The sequence below is a fragment of the Lolium rigidum genome, chromosome 7 (genome assembly GCF_022539505.1).
Source record: "Lolium rigidum isolate FL_2022 chromosome 7, APGP_CSIRO_Lrig_0.1, whole genome shotgun sequence".
Taxonomy (NCBI): Eukaryota; Viridiplantae; Streptophyta; class Magnoliopsida; order Poales; family Poaceae; genus Lolium; species Lolium rigidum.
Window position 1 is genome coordinate 329,140,781 of NC_061514.1, and position 21,579 is coordinate 329,162,359.

Here is a 21,579-nt window from a genome sequence, read left to right on the forward strand (position 1 = left end):
GTTCTTATTTTGCGGGGAATCTTATAAATACGAGTTGAACGAGAGTAGACACTATAGTAGTATAACTTTTCTTACACTTACCGCAAGTAACAACGAACACAACAATTTTACCGGCAACAGCCGTCCACCTCCCGCATTGAGATTGGTGAGCCTTTTGTCATTTATCTAATATAAAAGTAATAATTGAAACACAAGTGAAATTTTTATGAAACAAAAGAACATGGAAAACATTGTGACAAAAAGTGAAAATGATGACATCACTGCTCCCGTCACTGCAGTTGGTTTCACAAAAAAATATTCATGTTTTAGTTATATTTTAATATGTTTCAGATTTGTTTCATAATTTTGTTAAAAAATTGGTCCCCATATGGGTGATATCACTGTTGGTGTCACTCTCGTATTTGCAGTTGCCGTTAAAAAGAGGTTTTCAAGTTAGAATAGATAAGATTGACGAAACTACAACCATGGGAAGTTTTTGATTTGACCAGAACTATTTGGCGACGATGATTTTGGTATATTATACGTTTTTTCCCGACGTCGTATGCAAAAGTTAATGCGGTTTTACCATTTTTCAAACCTTTTTTTTTGCAGAAAAAGAGAAAATTCGAATTTCTTAATTTCACCGAATAGTAGGTTTCATATCATACAAGAATCTGAAAAGATTTTATTTTTTGAATTTTCTATCATTTTCTATTGTATTTTACAAAACAAAAAAGGCGATCCACGGGGGGAGTGAAGGGTGTGTGGGGAGTAAAAACCAGAAAAAACCTTTAGTCCCGGTTCGGAATACCAACCGGAACAAAAGGGTACCATTTAGTCCCGGTTGGTAACACCAACCGGAACTAAAGAGGCCTACGTCGGCCGCATCCCACCATAGCCCTTTAGTCTCGGTTGGAAGGATACCTTTTAGTCCCGGTTCCGGGACTAAAGACCCCATTAGTCCCGGATCAAAATATTTGGGAACTAATGGGTTGGGATGGAAGACCTTTTTTCTACTAGTGGTAGTAGTTTTTATGCTTTTTAAATATTTTTAATATATTTGCAAAACAAAAAATGGTCGGCCGTTAGAAGCACACCCAGACGCAAATGAACGCGCGGATAAAATATGTCCACGGAACGACGCAAACAGACGCTCGCGACCACTTTTAGGCGTCTGAAATGCATCGCCCAGTTGGAGATAAAGTGTGCACACGTGACAGAGCAGCGGACACCGTGACATCAGACAAGCAAGGCTTCGGTGCATTTGGAGCCGTCCGTTCAGTAGCTCTTCCTAGCTGCAGTTCCGGAGACCGGAGAGATCATCTTCTGGAGTAGCTTGAGGCAGTCTGTTCGGGTTCGGTTCCACTGTTCCAGCACGCGCGCGTGTGAGTGAGACCTGCACGTTGTGTCAATCATCCAACCTTCGTCCCGTCGGCGTCACGGGCCACCGTAGTAGCTCGGGAAACCCGGGCGACTTGTCCGCAAGCGACTCGGAGATTATTGTTCTCCCGGTGACACCGATGGATGTTCCTGTCAGCGACTCACCTTCCGCGGCGAAAGCAGCCGGAATACCGGCCGGCAGTGTACGTCGCCGCCGCCCACGATGCACCACGGCGTTGCGACTGATGCGGCCGCCGACAGCAACGTAACGTGCCATGTCCACCGCCGCCGCTGGGACCAAAATAAGAACGGCGTTCAATTTTCGTTCTTTGCAAGGAACGGACTGCATTATCCCGTTCGATCTGTTTCGCTCATCCATGTGCGTGGTACGTGGTGTATATGGGTGACGCGTAGGTTGCGAGATCCACGAGGAGATAGCAAACACAGCAGCTAGCCCATGTGCTCTCGGTACCCGTCACGCCATTTCTTTACTTTTTTTGGAACTAAAAGAAAATATACGCTTGCGTGGTGTGGCCGGCCGGCCGTCTGATGATCGATCGATCCTCCCGTCGCCACGCCCTCTGTTGCATCAGATGATCACGAGGTGTGTATTTTATTCAGGATCGGAGATTATGACATTGACACAACATGTGAAATTTTTTTTCCGAAATGGGGATATACTCGGCTTCTGCATCGTGATGATGCACACATTCTTTTATTAATAATACGTTTAAGAAAATATAGTTTACATCTTAAGCATCACCATTGATTGATATAAAAATCAATCAAAGAAAAGAAACATGTAATAAAAAAGAAGACTCGTCAAAAAAGCCTCCTAGTATGCCGCCAACCAGCCTAGCAGAAGATATCCTAAGCGAGCATCAGGAGCCGTGTGCACCCAGTAGTCATAGTATCCTGCTGTCCTCCGGCGAAAGGAGGGACCAAAGCTGGACCCAATATGACACAACATGTGATGACGACTGACGAGGTGTACGTGTCAAAGATTATATTCTAAGCAGCACTCTGATCCTTCACTGATTCTTCCGCCATCCATCCATCCCCTGCTTGTCGAATGCTACACAAGGTCAGTCAGCAACTGGCTTCCAATCTGTTTATAACTTATTATTCTTCCGTTCCTGCACGACGATAAAAAAAAAATAGTGGATCTCGCAGAGGGGAAGCAGGAGAGCAAGTCCGTTGCTTTTCATTCATGATTGCTCCGAGTTTGCCAATTCGGACCAATCCAGCTCCCTGCCAAACCGTGAAGACCGGTCTACCAAATGTGAGATCCTGCAGGCATCAGGGCATGTACAATGCTAAAGAAAGCACGCCTTCCCTTATCCCGCCACATCATCTAGGGAAGACAATAAGTAGAAGTCCTACAATGCATTATCTCTTATAGCCTTCCCTAGCAATTAATGATAATTAATTAAATTTGGTAGGAAATTATGTTGCTAAGAGAAGATATGTCGTACAATAGAGAAAATAGCCTTCCCTTATTTTCTAAGAGATGATCTCTTAGCTAAGGGAAGACAACCTTCTCTTCTTTCATTCTCTCTCCTCCAACTAAGCAAAAATCCGACGTGGCACATCTAAGAGAAGGCTGACGTCACCCCATTGTACATGCCCTCATATCAACCGTGGCTTGCTTCCCGGAAAATAGGATGAATCCTAAAAAAAGATTAGGCACAAATCGGCAGTCCGCACGATAGATGCCACGAGTCTCACTTTCACCAATAACGCGCACACAGGACAGTGCTGATCTAGGGGAGGCTGTCCGCGCTGGTTGTGTGCTGTTTTGGAGTTAGACGCTGTGATGTCCGTTGGATGCGAAATGAGTGGTGGATACAAGGGGTCAAGGCACATGGTGCCTTCACCGCATCATCATCATCATCTCCATCATCTCTCCCTCTATGTTCTAATCTTTATTCATTTGTAATTGGTGGTATTGTAAGATTTATCATCATTCATCTCTCTTTGAGATTTATTATATATTGATCTAACCATGCGTGTAGTTCTCTTGGTCTATGGGTTGAGGCCTAGCCTCGCAACGTTATGTGCGTCTGAATTACTTATGGGATATTATGCAATATGTGAGTAGAGATTCATTTCTAGTCTTCGATCTTTTTATCTCGATTTTGAAGGTTTAACAGGTACCCATATCAAAGAGATCGGTAAAAGAAATTAAGGTTTGAGTAGAGTTATTTGCATGATTTGATGACATGCTCAAGTGACCGCATTCATGGAGTGTGATTATCTTCTAGGGAATAACAGTGATGTCATCATACATAAGGCTATTATATTATTTATATTAACTAGCACAGTGGCCCTCGCAAATGCGAGGGCATCATGTGTAGTTGGTTGAAAGTGTTCAAGAAAATAAAATATGGTTTCGCTGATATCATATTATTTCCTATTATGTAACCATAAACAAAATTGTTCTTCAATTATCATAAATATCAAGGTAAGAAAATATCACGTATGTGAGTGAAATCTTTGGCAATATAATTTTTTTTGGGCAAATGATTATCATGTCATATGTTAAAACACCTACGAAAGATATTCGATTTGAAAACTTAATTATAGTTCTACATGATGTTAGATCAGTGTGCAAGGATAGTTATCTTTGATTTGAAAATATTTGAATTAGGATAAAACGGTTTATCCTCCTTCATATATAGGTAGGTCACATTTGAGTATTAAGAATTATGTTGTTACGATGTTTCTTCCTATCATTTACTCACTATATGTCACAATGTGCAATGTTTTAGAAACATGCGCGAGGTGAAAATTTGGCCATTATTTTTGTTATATCAATATATGTTAAAGATTGCGTCAATAGTGAAATTTAGAGAAGTATGACTCTAATTTTCCACACTCTTATGCGTCAATAGTGAAATTTAGAGAAGTATGACTCTAATTTTCCACACTCTTATGCGTCAATTGTTATTTTTGCATTTTTTTCTTATGCAAAATGACTATGCGTCTTGGAAAGCATAGTTCGAGAATCTAAATTAATCGTGAATTTTACTATCAAATTTGAATGACATGTGCTCTTATTTTTATTTTGTTGAATTATAGAAAGACACACACAATAGTCAGATACGTCTACCATACAAAGCAAGAAAAATCTACCAAAATAATTCATATGAATTAAGTGTACTGTCTTTAGGTCTTCTGATTAAAAAGTAGTGTTGACGTATTGTGTGGATACTAATATAAAACATATTAAGCAGGAACCTGTGGTGACTTTACCCAGTCTATGTGGATAATTAAGAAAAAAATATTTTATGCCGAGTAATGTTGTATCTTCATCAAATTTGAAGGATTGATGTTCTGTGTCTCAATAAGTCGGAGTATCCTCTAGTGGAGGGACTTTTGCATCCTCAAGAGAATATGTGTTGATTTAGCATTGTGTGTATCATTTTGTCGTTTTTTTAAGTGTGAGGGACGTTCTTATTCCTAGGGCTATTGATGTTGTGATTTCACTAATCTTTAAACTCCATGACTCCGAACTCGGAAACCCCTCATGTGTTTTGTGGGAGTGTTGGTCCGATAGCAGTCGAAAAAACTTCAATTATGTGTACTCAATCATCAAAATAATGTACAATGTATGCGACTAATGTCATGACTTCAATAATTTTAAAACTCCACGACTCTGAACTCTTGTGGACATTTTGTTAGTGTTTTGATCTAATTGAATTCAAATAATAATATTTTCATTTTATGTGTGCTCAGTTGTAGGAACAACGTACTCCCTCCATTATCCATTACCCTCCATTCCGAGTTTTAATCAAACCAAACTTTCTAAAATTTGACCTAATGAATAACAAAAAATGTCAACATCTAAATCATAAAATAAGTACTTATTGTTAGAATCGTCACAAAATCATCATCAAAACAACATACATAGTGTGATTAATGTTGTGACTTCATTTATTTTAAAATTTCACGACTCTGAACAACCTCTAGCATTTTGTTAGTGTATTGGTCAGATGGTAGTTAAATAAAATTTTCATTATATGTACCCAACTATAGAACCAGCGTACTCCGTACATTCACAATTGCCCTATGTTCTGAATTTTAGTCAAAATAAAACATTATAAAGTTTGAACAAATATATAGGGAAAATATCAACATTTAAAATGTAAAATCATTATTATTAAAATCTTCATAAAATGTATTTATATATTATAAATATTTGTTATTATGGATATCGACATTTAATGCTACTTTTTTATTAAAATTTACAAAATTTGACTTTGATAAAATACAAAACGTAGGGTAAGTAAAAAAAACAAAGAATGTATGTAGTGATTATTTACAATTTATAAAATAATTCTAGACTTACAACCTAACCATTAAAATTCCACGACTCCAAATTTTCGAAGGCGTTTTTTAGTATGTTGGTCTAGTGGTAGTAAAAAAAGTTATTATTTATGTGTACCAGTTGTAGAAACAACGTACTCACTACGTTTATAATTATACTTTTTTCTTGATTTGAGTCAAAATCAAACTTTATAACATTTGAACAAATATATAGGAAATAATATCAATATCTACAATATAAAATCATTACTATTAGAATCACGATATAATATATTATCATATTGTATATATTTGGTATCATGAATGTCGATATTTATTGCTACATCTTTGATCAAACTTCACAAAATTCAACTTTATAACTAAATAAAGAACGTAGGAAAATAAAGAACGTAGGAAAATAATTTGGTATCATGAACGTAGGAGTAATAGAGAGAGTGTGTACTGATTATTTACAAAAAAAATTCTAGAGTCATATCTAGCCACCACGTACGGAAAATTGGTTGGCTGGAAGTATCACGTTCCAGGCAACAACAAAAAAATCTCTGATTGCGGCTCTCACGATCCAACGAAGTGTTAGTCACGTAGATGTTTGGTATTTCGAAGGCACACAACTACGTTTTTCATTTGACTTGTGAAGTATCCCATACGTATTTTAAATGGACTGCGTAATTAGTAAGTCCACCACGATTCCAGCTATATCCTTAATTTCGGAGGTGCAACGTGACCATGTTAATGTAAATAGTGTCAAATATGTTACGTTAGATCTAACTATCAAAATTAATTTAGATGATGTGGATTAACGTGGCGTCTCTATTAAATCCTTTTAGTATATAATAGATAGATAGATACCATGAGTCCACGTGTTGCGTTGGAACTTGGGGGTATATAATTGATCCGTAAAAACCACGGCCTCCGGTATTATAGTCCTCGTTAGGATGCATCGCTCACATTATGTTGCATCTTTACCTTGATATATATTGTTACATGTGAGCTTAATTTTATCTTTTAAATCACATCTACTAACGCTCAATTGCAGGTGAAGCCTTAAGCCTAGGCCTATTTCCAACATCGTCAATGCAAGAAAACCACAGATCCGGTAAGACAAGAGTTACGCAAAAACTAGAAATCTTGTTCGAGTGATCTTATAGCAAAAGAAATCTTCCCGTGGATTCGATAAACCCAAGTCTATAGGAAAAAATCTTATATAATACAATCCATAATCCTGATCGAATTTATCAACAACTTAAGTAGAGAGCATAATGAGACAATTTCCGAGTGAGTTTAGTTACCAAAAACAACGCCGCGCAAGAACTAGCTGACTTAACCAAATGCATAGTATTTAGTATATCTACCAGCTCTACATAAGGAAGACGAACTAGTGCAACATAAGGGAGGATGAGCAACTACATCATGACCGGTAAGGTTGCGACACCAGTTTCGTTGTTGAGGTCACCCGTGTGGTTGTTGGGGTCGCCAAATCCATAGAGATCGGCGAGGAACAATAAGTCGGCGAAGAGGAGGTAAACCAGAGATGAAGGACCCGAACAACAAACAGTTGTGCCAAAACACTCCCGAAAAAACTTATTGCCCACCTTCTGGTGTAGGATCTCATCGAATAGGGTTTCAGAGGCATGCTGTCGCTGACAGCTGTAGCATTCCAGAATTATAGGTTACATATAAAAGCAAAATAGATGCGTACATTGCATTCATGCGTGTAAAATTCAGGAATTTTTTTTTTTTGGATAGAACTTGTCAAAGTGATTGAAGTTTCGCCCAAACTAATGATTTAGGACTACCTCATCATGCTGAGTGTTAAAATTTTAGAATAACCTTTCGTAAAATTATATTTTTAGGAGGGTAGAAGTAAGACTTGTAAATAAAAGTGAATCAACACACCGACACACCCTTAAGGAACAAATAATAATTCGATGCTTAGCCCATATTACCTAATCATCATTTAACACATGCGCTGAATAATTTTCTGTCACATGATTGATAAACCAAACATCCAAATCTTATCTATCATTAATTGTGCATCCTACTTGGCTCACTAGCACCATTTCTGCGATTTGTGTCTCCAATGTAAGTATAAAGCATGTAGTTCTTGACTTGAACCTACTTGATGTTCTATTTGGTTCTATTTGTTTGCAATGACCATAGATTATACTCGTGCACCATCTAATGAGAAAATGTGTTCATGAGGCCGTGTCATATGTACATGCATACTCCTTGCACATTTGATTTGGTTTTATAGTGTACAAGTCATTAGCATAACCTTCACGGAATATTACACCCAACGGAGTGGCTATATGAACATAACATGTCCAAAAGGTGTTTGACTATAGTATTTCATCGCAAAAGATCCTCTAAAATAGATCTCCCAAACCTCCATAGAGCAATGAACTTGCCAGGTAAGAGCCTAATCAAACCAAAATCCAGAAGAAGCAACTCGTCAATTACACCATGACAAGACCTACTTCGAGCACTCAGGACTTATGATTGTTGCCATGCAATACTCTACGTATAGGTTCTAAGACTAGCCACAATGGAGTATCATAGGTAGTATCATGCATGTCATGTAGGCAAAAATCTTATGTGGCACATCAATTAATAAGGAGAGATGTGAGACTAGTATCATAGGTAGATACTGTATCATAGCACGTAAAACTAGAAATTTTAGTGGCAAACACATCATGTACACACATTTGCATTGAGATTCTACAAAACATTAAATATGATAGAACTATGATTCTAATTCATAATACTATGCATTATATGTGTTTTATCATAAATTTGTATCATATGTATGATACTAGTCTATGATACTTCCTATTGTGACTAGTCTAAGGTTTGGTGATCGGTCCCCTCTAATATTTTATCTCAGTCTTAACTATATCTAAATTGAGTTGTCAACTACTTTTCTCCTGGTGCAAGACGTTCGCTCCTCGCAGTGGTCCTCCTCGTCGTCCTATTGTAGTTTGTATGGTTGTTCTGTCTCCTCTAGGGTCTAGAAAGGGATAAGAAGGTACATTGAGTACATGCGTACTCATCAAGCTCAACTAAGAGGGTGTCTTATGCACTATCTATAGCCGTGGATCACGGGATCCTATGTATATGTAGGCTTTCTTAGATTTATGAAAACCATGTTTGTTTTATGAAGATCATGTTTTCAGTCTCTATCATGTATTTTGGTTCTAAATGATTATTTTTAACATCAACTATCCAATGGACTTGGATACTAGCTTAGATGCTTTTGAAAAGAATCACATCCTTCTATTTGGAATATGGTTTTAGAAATAACATTACAAATAGGATAGAAATAAAATATATATTGTAATCCTCCAAATAGAATCCCAGTTGAAATGAATATTTTGAACCTTACAAATTTCCATAGGTTCTCTGTATTTTCATTTCTTTAGTTCAGACAACTTGGGAAATGTTTTTGCATCGATAGATCGCATGAGATGCAGAATAACAACTAGGGTTCTTGTTGTGGAGAGAAATCTCATATGGATGTCCTTTTGTTGAGGACCAATTTATATGATCTGATATCACTCAAAATTGAGTTTAAGATACTTATAAAGAATTTATAGTACTATCGTGGTTTTGCTATAAGCAGATAGATTGGATGGATGAGGGTATAGGGATAGATATGATTTCACATGATTTGGAAGGGATTTTATCCTAACCATAGTTGAGGTTTATTAAGGGGATTTTCCTAGGGTTTACTAAACTCAAGACTAAGGATTCTTGTTTAAGGAATTCCTTTCCTAGGTGTATTAAGGTCTCATTAAAGTCACTCTCACACTCTTGTGATCCACCTGGCTATTCCACTCTCACTCACAAGGTTTATATCAACTACTAATCATCCACATGTCAATCAAACGAGTTTCTCACTAAAACAAGGTGGCTCAATCATGTCCACATTATTCACGAATCGTATGGTGACAAACTTAACGTTCGTTGACGCTTTTGAGAAGATACACAATATAGGAGAATATTTTGGAAAGCACCGGAAGTGTTTCAGGAAGAATTGTTTTGGGAAGCACCGAAATAATTTTGGGTGATATTGAAATAGTTCAAGGATTTATATGTTAATGTTTGTTACTTAGTGGAATTGAAAAATATTAAATAAAATAATTTAAAATGTATCATTCATTTAAAGGAAAAAAAACCTTTGGGATTTTTAGTGGATGGTCCACCCATTAAAGAGAGCATGACTAGAGGCTCCACTCATGAAAGTGGAAGAGGTGGCGGGGCTGCACACCCCCCTCTCTCTCTCTCTATATATATATATATATATATATATATATAGAACGGAGGGGGCTCCCACTCCACTACACCACTACCTTTGTTGTTGCTGCACCCTTCGGGCTCCGCCTTGGCGAAGCCATGCCCAAGTGATTCTCCACCATCACCATGCCATCGTGTTGCTGGAATTTCCCGATGGATCTTCTACTAACACTGCTTCACTGCATCGAGGGAACGGAGGTCGTCTTTGAGCCGTATGTGTGCATCCATGAGATTTAATCTCGATAACACTTTCGTTCTTCGAGGGTGAGTTCTTATAGAACTTGGTTTGTTGCATGCAGAGATACGCCATGGCGACACGGGGAACCTGCCTTGTTGAGATGCCATCCGTGCGGCAGAGAAACATTGTGACGGCGGCAAGGGTCGACCTGCCCCCACCGTCGTTGGCACTCGTGCAAGGGCACGTAGCGCATGTTGCGCCCTGGTTTGTATGGATGCTGTTGGAGTTCCGGTGACACAACGACTTGAGGCTCGACCGCGTGAGGTCGGTTTAAGTAGCCCTGGCCATCAATGCACGTGCATCATCCCAGCTCCATCAACATCAATGCAGCCGCAGAAGCTGAGGCGGTGGCGACACTGGTCAGCGATAGCTTTGATTACCGTGGTTGTTGCCGCTGGTCGGTACGTTTGAATCGTACAATTGAAATGTGCTGGTCCATCAATCCATACAGACTATTTCAGATGACCCAGAATTATTTAGATGTCGGACGGTGGAGATGCCCTTACAGAGACATGACATTGGTGCACACTGGACAAGAACGAATTCGAGAACCAACCTGTAGTTGGGTGGTTAGGTGGGCAGTGGCAGGCCCAGCCCACTAGAGTTTAAACCCAAGGTTTGACACTTTGGTGTCTCATTAAATGAGTAATATTCTTCAGTGGAGGTGACGTTCGCGTCGAAGCGCCAGTGGTGACTTCGTTAATCTTAAAACCCGTGTCAGATAAAGTTTTTGGACGCAGTCTCTCGAAGGTGCTCATAGGGGTAGGGTGTGTGTGCATTTGTAGGGTGAGTGTATATGCGTATATGTGAACGTCTACGTCTATACTTTGTTTCGCAAAAAAAAAAAAGAAGCAAGCAGCAGCTACCTGGAAATCCAGCACCAAAAGCAAATTCTGATTCCGATGATCGTCGTGCATGCATGCAAGTCTAGGTTTTGGAGATGTTCCACCGAAGTTTGACTGCGCGCGATGCCAATCATCGTGACGGCCGGGCACCGCATCTCGGAAGGAAAACCTGGTGACTTCTGGGCGACTGGAAGAACGTTTTACTTTTCCTCCACGAACCCGACGTTCTTCTCAGTGGCCCACCACAAGAGCCGGCCGGAACCCACGCTGATCGCGCCACGCACACGGCACGTCGAGTCGATGGCGCCGAGGGCGAGCGAGGCGGCGGCAGCGGCAGCGGGGCGTCGCCATTGATGCGACGAAGGAGAGGGGCGACGACGGCAACGTAACGTCACATTTGGATAGACCCAAAATCCATTAATTCTTAGGAAGAAACGGACGCCGCTGTCATTTAGCGTAGTACCATGCAGTATTTTTTTGGCAGTAATTACTTGACGGAGTGGCGGATACGATTCGCTCCTATCTTCCGCTGACGCTCACGCCGCGAGATCCACGAGATAGATAGACAGACAGCCTGTGAAGAACCAGAGCTCGCTACTCCGCCATTTCTCTACCACAAAACCTCGGGCGTTGTCGCGCGGTGGCACTAGGCCGGCCGGCCGTCAACCGCTTTCTGTTTGCGTCACATGATCGATCAGGGGCCGTCCTGCTATTTTATTCGAGATTATTTCAGTGGCGCACGACATCTGTCTCCAGGTGGCGAGAAGAAGTTCCACTGTTACGAGCTCTCCCGGCGGTTCTGCATTCGCGACAGAAGGTCAGCCGAGAAATTCTCATCCTCAATATCTGTTTGGGTGTCGTGCTGTTGGTACTTGCTCCATTCTTGCAAGAAAAAGAAAAGATCATGATCTTGATTCTCCCTGCATCTCCCTGCACGATTATAAAGAAATTATTGGATAGATCTGTATCGGCATCTCCCTGCATTAATTGGAAGAATGTCAAGATTCTTCTGCTTTCTCGATCCCCAGCTCACACACACGAGGTTAGACACTAGGCATGCAGGAGCTAGCAGCGATGAAGTCGATTGTTTATTTATTTTTGAACAAAAAAGTCGATCTGATATTCTGATGGGGAGGAAGCAGTATGGAAATCGAGCAAGTCTCTTGCTTTCATCCATTCATAGTTGGTAGGGACGTAGAGTTGGTGTAGATCAGTTATCATCCGCCTGCTCGACCAATTTCGGACCAATCAGTCTCCCTGCCAAACTCTCAAGATATCTCATGTCTAGAAGAGACTCATATTTTAGCTAGGCATCACCAATCCTTTGCATCGCTTTGCGTCAAAGCGAAAAGGCTAGATTTTTAGGCAGAAATCACTAGCGATGATAGCTAGATGCCCCTGAGTCCCACCATTAACGCACGCAGACGACAGTATCTCTGAAAGCTAAAGTTGCCGGGAGGAGGAGTCGAGTCGGCAGAGTGCCGTGAGAATGTGAGCTCACATGCTTTTGTTCTCGGCCCCACACCACACCACACGGCCGGCCGCCTCCTCCTGTCCTCACTCCTCACCGGCCTCGGTGCATCTCCACGTTCTCAATTATATTGATACCCTGCCCAAAAGCTTCCTCCCCATCCATGGATTTTATATCCCATGATTTTATCTGAACGAATTGGATATCTCTTCAGTTTTTTTGAGAGGAGTGACCACGAGTAGCTAGTGGAGTTTGTTTTTGTCGAGAAAAAAAGTAGTGGAGTTTGTAGGTGTGCCTCTCCCCACCACACGTGACACGCTTCTACTCTCTCTCCAATCGGTGATAATATGCTGTGGCTCCACCATGTTTTCCTCGGATATGTATGCCAATTCTTCTCCTTCCCCTGTTTCAATGATCTCTTGGCGCTTTTCCCCTTCTTCCGTTCATATGCTTTATATATCGTCTGATTCCATAGTACCACTTCGAGTAATATAGTATCCTCGCATTGCCAGCTCTTAGCTTCTCGCGAGGCAACCTTGTTCTTGGTTGGATCAATCTTTTTTAACAGTCTTGTTTTGCGCCGATGTGTTTCTTGGAGCCAGCAGGAGGAAGGCGTAGTGCTATGATCGACAGAGCCTAGCTACCTATTTCTTCGACGAGAATCCTGAGTTTTGGAGCGTCATGGAGCCCGGAAAGGTGAGCATTTCTTGCTTAAACTCAATACATGTTCTTAGGAATCAGCTAGCTAGCTCAATTGAGAGCGAATGCCCAAGTAACTGATGTATGTTGGCTGCAGCGGGAGTCATGGCGGACGACGATGCTGCTGGCGTACCAGAGCCTGGGCGTGGTGTACGGCGACCTGAGCATCTCGCCGCTGTACGTGTACAAGAGCACCTTCGCCGACGACATCACCCACTCCGACACCAACGAGGAGATCCTCGGCGTCCTCTCCTTCGTCTTCTGGACGCTCACCCTCATCCCGCTCCTCAAGTACGTCTCCATCGTGCTCCGCGCCGACGACAACGGCGAGGGCGGCACCTTCGCGCTCTACTCCCTCATCTGCAGGCACGCCAACGTCAGCCTGCTCCCCAACCGCCAGGTCGCCGACGAGGAGCTCTCCACCTACAGGCTCGAGCACCCGCCGGAGGCCGCCGCCGGCCACAGGTCACGCCTCAAGGACTGGCTCGAGATGCACAGGAGCCTCAAGACCGCGCTGCTCGTCATGGTCATGATCGGGACATGCATGATCATCGGCGACGGCGTCCTCACTCCAGCCATATCTGGTAATTCATATCTTCAGACTTGGCCACATGCTCTGTTTATTCAGTTGGTTATCCAGAGAGTAAAGAACAGTTACTCACTGCTGCTGATTTTGCCTCTTGCGGTGCAGTGTTTTCGGCTGTGTCAGGGCTTGAGCTCTCCCTGTCCAAGAGTCAGCATGAGTGTAAGTCTGAAGCTCTCAACTGTATTTTTTTTTAATTTCAGTATTTCCTAGGCCTTGTCTCTGTATGCTGGTAGTATCTATGAAGTGAATACTGAAATTTTGATCAGAAGAAGAACTTGCTTGTGGCTGCTAAGGCCCTGTTCGGAATGAAGTCCAGAACACAGGAAAATAACCAAACAATTGGAAAACCGCTGGAACTCTGGGCCTCATGTAGCTAAATTTCAAAGCAAAAACACATCAACTTTCCAAAATACTACTATTTTGATACCGCGCAGATAAAATATATGAATACTAGGAAAACCGTTAGAATTGTGCGCTCATGTATGCTAGTATCTATGAAGTGAATGCTAAAAATTTGATCAAAAGAAACACTTTCTTGTGGCTGCTAAGGACCAGTTTAGAATAGCAAAACCGCTGGAATTGTTGGCTCATGTAACTAAATTTCAAAGCAAAAACATCAACTTTCCAAAATACTACTATTTTGATACCGCATAGGAAAAAACTATGAATTCAAGACACAAAGAGAATAAAACATGAGTTAGGACTAAATGTTCTGTTTCCTTCAAAACTCCAATGGAGGTGCGCGCTTAGGGACTACTGTGGTAGCCAGGGGGCTCCCGAAACCGGAGTGGTGTGGTAGGGTGTAGGATTTGGTCACTTGGGTGACGGATCAATGGGCTGGGCTGGTGTGCGGCCTTCGCTGATGTACGGTTTTCGGATAGTTTTTCTTATTAACCGGTCAATTCTTGCTCTTCTAAATGAAAAGGAGATCCTACTTGTTGCTCCATTCCATAGGATTTCAAAGAAATCCTGCTTTTATTCTAAATGTAGGTATTTTCCAATAGAATTTCAGTCCTTCCAATTTCCTACAAAAAAAAAAATTCATCAAAGACAGGTCCTAATTCATGCACTGCTTTATAACCAATAGCTTAGCAAAATTGACATGATTTAGGCAGCTCTGTGCTGGTAAGAATAATATCACTCTGTTCGATAATATAAGTCGTTTTATCAAACTAAAATAGTTTGATAAACCGGCTTATATCTGATTTTGTAGAATAGAACGGAACAGGCTGCTGAATTGGTATTACTACTATTACAGTTTTACCTGACCCTAATGCTCCCAGTTAAGTAGCTAACAGCTCTCTAGCAAGACTATTGGCATGATGACTTGCATGTCTGAATTTCTTTCATAAACTGAATCTGAAAGAGAGAATGACAAAACTGGTGAATGGGATTATACTAGTGTTAACCATAAAGCTACATTAGCTTTCTGTCACATGTTTACCATGACATTCTTCTTGCTCAATTTCCTCTTCTTCGCTTCATGCAGATGCTGTCATTCCGATAACCTGCGCCATACTACTGTTCCTGTTCGCTCTCCAGCATTACGGTACCCATCGCGTTGGTTTTCTCTTTGCTCCGATCATTCTAGCCTGGCTGATCTGCATGAGCACGCTGGGCTTGTACAACATCTTCCGCTGGAACCCTCAGGTTTACCAGGCACTTAATCCCGTATTCATGCTCAAATTCTTGAAGAAGACCAAGAAGTCTGGTTGGATGTCCCTGGGAGGGATTCTTCTTTGCATGACAGGTAAAGTTCAGCACACTTCAGAAGTAATTGGCAAAACTACACAGGGGAATTTCCATCAGTCTGACATGTTTTGAGTTGCAGGGTCTGAAGCAATGTTTGCAGATCTTGGCCACTTCTCCTACAGCTCAATCCAGGTAATTGAGCACATCATTTTAATCTCAGTTCTTTATAATTTGTGTTCGGTTCATCAAGCTGTCTATGCAAATCTTAACAATGCTACTTGTTCTCTGCAGCTTGCTTTTACTTCTTTAGTGTATCCTGCATTGATCCTGGGATACATGGGCCAAGCTGCCTTCTTAACCCAGCACCATGACTTCGATTCAAGCTACCAGATTGGATTCTACGTCTCTGTTCCAGGTACATCTAACGAAGTATACTAATGCTATTACTAGCTGGTGATTCTTACAGTAGCAAAGTACAGACGTACAGTATCTGTCAAAAACCTGTGCTGCTCTGCATTTACACTTTCAGTTAGTCAGATACTGACAGTAAAAAATGCAGAGATCGTGAGGTGGCCTGTGCTGGTGCTGGCGATCCTGGCTTCGGTGGTCGGAAGCCAAGCGATCATCAGCGGGACATTCTCCATCATCAACCAGAGCCAGTCGCTCAGCTGCTTCCCGCGAGTAAAGGTCGTGCATACCTCCGAAAAGATCCATGGCCAGATCTACATCCCGGAGATCAACTGGCTGCTCATGATCCTCTGCATAGCCGTCACCGTCGGGTTCCGCGACACGAAGCACATGGGGAACGCGTCGGGGCTGGCGGTGATCACCGTGATGCTGGTGACGACGTGCCTGATGTCGCTGGTGATGGTGCTGTGCTGGCACCGTCCGCCGGCGCTAGCGCTGGCCTTCCTCGTCTTCTTCGGCTCCATCGAGGCGTTCTACTTCTCAGCGTCGCTGATCAAGTTCCTGGACGGGGCGTGGGTGCCGCTCCTCCTGGCGCTCATCCTTTTGACGGTGATGTTCGTGTGGCACCACACCACCATCAAGAAGTACGAGTACGACCTGAACAACAAGGTGACCATGGAGTGGCTCCTGGCGCTGAGCGACAAGCTCGGCATGGTGCGCGTCCCCGGGATCGGGCTGGTGTACACGGACCTCACCACCGGCGTGCCCGCCAACTTCTCCCGCTTCGTGACCAACCTCCCGGCGTTCCACCGCGTGCTCGTCTTCGTGTGCGTCAAGTCCGTGCAGGTGCCGCGGGTGCTCCCCGCCGAGCGGTACCTCGTCGGCCGCGTCGGCCCGCCGGGGCACCGGTCGTACCGGTGCATCGTGCGGTACGGGTACCGGGACGTGCACCAGGACGTGGACTCCTTCGAGACGGAGCTGGTGGAGAGCCTCGCCACGTTCATCAGGCTGGACGCGCTGTTCCGGAGCAGCGACGACGCCGGAGACGGAGCAGCGGGGAGCGACGTCGACTATGACCCGCTGCGGGAGCGCCGGAGCTCGTCCGAGAACGCGCTGACGGTCGTCGGGAGCAACCCGCTCCGGCGCCGCATCAGCTACGAGTACGACGACTCCCACGACGGCGCGTCGTCCGTGGAGATACGCGTGGAAAGCCCGGGGACGACGACGGGCGGCGGGACGGTAGAGCTCGTGGCGGCGCCGCCGCGGGTGGTGAAGAAGAGGGTGAGGTTCTTGGTGGAGGAGACGAGCCCCGACGTGGAGGACAAGCGGGTGCTGGAGGAGCTGCACGAGCTGTGCGAGGCGAGGGAGTCCGGCACGGCGTTCATCATGGGGCACTCGCACGTGAAGGCCAAGCCCGGGTCGTCGCTGATCAGGAGGCTGGCCATCGGGTACGGGTACAACTTCCTGCGCCGGAACTGCCGCGGCCCGGACGTGGTGCTGCGCGTGCCGCCGGCGTCGCTGCTCGAGGTCGGCATGGTCTACGTGCTATGACACGTGATAGTATTGTTCGTGTGGTGTGACTCTCTTTGACTTGACATTGTGGTGTAAATCGTGAGTGTTTTTCTGGGAAGCCCAGTCTTAAGATGGAAAGCCCAAGCAAATATTGAGATCCTATCCGCCGATTAGAGCATCTCTAGCATCTAGCAGACCCCGCATCGAACCCCATCCGTATAATAACAGCCATTTTTGGGTTTTGGGTGGAAAAAAGGGCTGGTTTAGACACAGCATCAGACCCCATACCAAAAAAAAAAATCGGGCCATCCAGTTTCATGCCGCGGAAACCCTAAGTTCCCAGGCTGGCGAGGCTCCTCCCTTTCCCGCTTCCGCCCCACAAACCACCCCCGATTCCGTCGGCTCCACCCCTCTCCGGCCACCGCAGCGACGCGCTCGCACCGAGATGGACGCCGTCAACCCGTCGCTGCTCGCAGGCCAGGCTGCGCTGCACGGATCGACTCCACCCACCGCGGCCGGCACCGATCAAACCGGTAAGAGGTATTGGCAACACATCGAGGACAAGTTCTTCCAATTGATGTTGCCTCTCTCTTCTACTCCGACCTGCTCCTACCGTTCACTCCAAGACCGATGGGATAGCATCAAGACGGCGTGCAGCCGGTGGTCAAATCCAAAGAATTGTTGGTGATGAAAACTTTGGAGCCAAAGAAGGAGATGAAGAACAAGGAGAAGGAGGCAAAATGGATCACGCTCCGGGAGGATGCAAAGCGTAAGGCCGACATCGAGGAGAGGGGAGCATTCGCCAAGGAGAACCGGGCCATGGCGGAGCTCATCGCGGTGGAGAATGCGACTATGATGATGAACCCGGCTGACATGGATGAGGCCAGTCTTGAGTGGTGGAAGCTTATGAAGATGCAGATCTTGGCGCGAAGGAGGGACGCTGCACGCGCTGCCATGATGAATGCCGGAGGTGATGATGCTACGGCGAGTGGTGGCGGCCATGTCAATGCACCGGTCACTTTCCTCTCTTGATGATGTGATGTTCGATCTTCTTTTGGTGTTTCATGTATGATTGAGTAAATTTAACAATCTATTTTGCGTGATTATATTGCTACATTTGAGAATTATCGGATGATTTGCATAAACACTGTGTTTCTGGTTTACGTTTGCGGGCTGAAAACAACCGCGAAGTCCACACGTGTCAAACACGGCCGTTTTTCAGCCCGCAAACAAAACCGCAACATAGGGTTTTGGAAATATCACAATCAATCAATTGATACAACAAATGTTTCATAAAATACAACAATAATCTGAATTATTACAACAAATGTTTATTGTCATAGAATACAGATAATACGAGTTAGAACAAATGTTTTGAGACTATGAATCAAATGATACAACAACAACTAAACAAATAACAAATGGTTAAAAATACAAACAAGTCCTAGTTGTCGTGCCTCTGCCAATGGTGGCGAACAAGATCTTCCTGAAGCGCTCACTTATCATTCTCAATCAGCGTGTAAGTTTCAAGAAAAGGCTGAATAGTATCCAGATTTCTAGAAGGTTCAACCCGAGTGATAAGTTCAAACCCATCTCATCCTGGATGATCATATTGCGTAGAATCACACAAGTGGTCATAATATCGTTGAGTGTATCCATATCCCAAAATCGGGCTGGTCCTCGGATTATTGCAAATCTAGCTTGCAAAACACCGAAACCCCACTTAATGTCTTTTCGAGTTGCCTCTTGTGCTTTTCCAAACTCAGCTTCAGCTTTGTTTCCTGTCTTCCTGATGGTTTTCACAAATGTCACCCAATCTGGGTATATACCATTGGCAAGGTAGTACCCCATTGTGTACTCCCTCCCGTTGACGGTGTAGTTGCAAGCCAGGGCATCACCCTTAGCTAGCTGGGCAAGAAGACATATAGAGAACCGGGAAAATAAATAAAATGTGCCGTGATGCAACTGCCTCAAGAATGATTGTTGGTTCTTTGCTCCAGTCACAGTACAAGCCTTGCTAAATTTTTGGACAATTTTTTCATGTCCTGCATACAATCTATGCTGCCTAGCATACTCGGTCAACCTCGTTGTTCGTTCTCCACCATTAATCTAACATTATCTTCTTTATTGGGAGCTCGAAGATATGTCGCACACGCTTCATAACCTTGCAAAAATGAAGGACAGATCCCATCGTCATATCTTTGCCTATGCGAAGATACTCATCGGTAGTCTGCCGAAATGCCGTAGGCGAAGATGTGCATGACGGGGAATATTTTTTGGTATGCACTAAATCCCATGAGCCCGGACGCATTCCTCTTGTGCTTGAAGTAGCACGTATTGTTCTCGCATGCAGCGACGATCTTGTTGCAGAAAGATTGTCGCATTCGGTACCGACGGTGAAAGAGATGGGACGGATATGTGCGTACCTAGGTGAAATAATCCCGCATGAGCAGATTGTGCTCAAGAGCGTGGTTTCGGGGGATGCACAGCCACCCCATGGTTGACCCCTTCCTTTTCTTCGGCCTCACGTATAGCACACACTGACACCTGTGTGCGATGGACAAGAGCGATCGAACAGATGCCCCATTCTCGAACAACAACACATGATGCTGGCGAAAGAAATTCAAACAAGATTAAGCAATTCCGATTAAGCAATTCATCGGAGTTCATCATAGTTAATACAAGATTTTGGGAACTAAAAGTTCCTAAACCTAGGTTAATCTAGCCCGGATTTAGACTACTATCACCAGGCCTTGTGGGCTGCGACCGGCGACCACGATTCTCCTCCTCCTCACTGTCCTCGTTGGAGAGATCTGACTCGTCATCGGAATAGTAATGGTGATGAACCCGCGCCTCGCCATCTCCGAGAGGATGGACGTGCGCTTGGCCTTGCCAACATTTCGTTCCTCCTCATTGGTGATGCCACCTCCCGCGGGCCTGCTTGGCCTTCTCCCACACGTAGATGACAACCGTGGTGATGGAGTTTTGGTGGGCCATGGAGATGTGGCACGCCTCGCGCGCAACATCGTCTTCTTCCTCGTCGCCGCCCAAGGCCAACTCAAAAGGTGGGATTGGAGGAAGCGGCCGGAGCGGAGGAATGGCGCACGTCACCGCCGCGGACGACCACACCTTGTCGTCATCCGCACTGCACGGGAAAAGGGCGAACCACGCGGGAGCGCTGGTTCCAGCAGAAGAGCGCGCCGCGGCGGCTGTCGTTGCCTAATCGACGGTACCTCGGAGGAGGGATCCTCACGAGGGGGAGAAGAAGTAGGGGCCATAGGGCGGAGTGCACACGGGACGGTGGTACGCGATTTACCCAGCTTCGGAACACCCGCACGATGACGGGGCCCTACTGCTGCTTGTGCCGGAATTATACGGGCGCTTTCGCGTTGTTACAATGAGTTGTGGTTGTGCCTCTAGGGCTCCCAGGATCCGGCTTATAAAGGCGCACGGATCTAGGGTTTACATGGAGAGTCCTAGCCGGATTACAGGTTTGCCTAATTACGGAACTATGCCTTGCCGTGTACGTCAAGGATCCGCCTCCCTCTATACGTCATCCCGGATCCGAGTTCCTACTGGGCCGTCATGGATCCAGGTTCCTCCAAAGGTCGGTCGGATCCGGCTCCCTTCTCCTGGGCCGGACTTCATCCTTCAGTATCAACAGCAACTGGGCCGCCCGATGGGCCACATGCCACATCACCATCTATGGGCCACCCGGGCTTGCCGGATCTAGGCACTGTCGATGGTACACCCATGAAGTATACCCACAACAGCGGCACGCTTGGTCTGAGACGCACGTCGTGCGCTAGGTGGCCCGACGACGACCCACATCGAATACTGCCACCGGCCACGGTTGAAATTGGGCGGCGCCATCGAGGGAGGTGGTGGAGGGGTGGGTATGCGGGGTGGCCGATGGCGGTGATTTGGCTTTGGTGGCTGGGGACCGTGGGGATCGAAGAAGCGGTGGCAGCTGCAGCCGGAGGAGGAGGAGGAAATGGATGGGGTATTCCACATCGCGCCCCCAGTCCCGCTTTTATACCTCTTTTGACGGGTGATACGTCCAAAACGTATCTACTTTCCCGAACACTTTTGTAGTGACCCGGCATACCACTGCATGGTGTAGTATGCAAGTCTGATATAACACCAA

At 44.7% G+C, this 21,579-nt stretch overlaps 1 protein-coding gene across 3 annotated transcripts; it reads left to right on the forward strand.

Moving 5' to 3' along the window:
• The first annotated feature begins 11,791 nt into the window (after positions 1 to 11,791).
• Positions 11,792 to 17,592, forward strand: LOC124673995 (probable potassium transporter 9). Of its 3 annotated transcripts, none has more exons than XM_047210040.1 (8): positions 11,792 to 11,881; positions 13,141 to 13,231; positions 13,332 to 13,818; positions 13,926 to 13,979; positions 15,310 to 15,570; positions 15,652 to 15,704; positions 15,804 to 15,927; positions 16,072 to 17,592. In XM_047210040.1, the coding sequence occupies exons 2-8, from the start codon at positions 13,217 to 13,219 to the stop codon at positions 17,469 to 17,471; spliced, it is 2,394 nt and encodes a 797-aa protein (XP_047065996.1). In that variant the 5' UTR covers positions 11,792 to 11,881; positions 13,141 to 13,216; the 3' UTR covers positions 17,472 to 17,592. The 3 variants fall into 3 exon arrangements, with proteins under 3 accessions (XP_047065996.1, XP_047065995.1, XP_047065994.1); XM_047210039.1 differs by having other exon boundaries at positions 11,809 to 11,881; positions 13,138 to 13,231; XM_047210038.1 differs by lacking the exon at positions 11,792 to 11,881 and adding an exon at positions 12,705 to 12,915 and having other exon boundaries at positions 13,138 to 13,231.
• Positions 17,593 to 21,579: the final 3,987 nt, after the last annotated feature.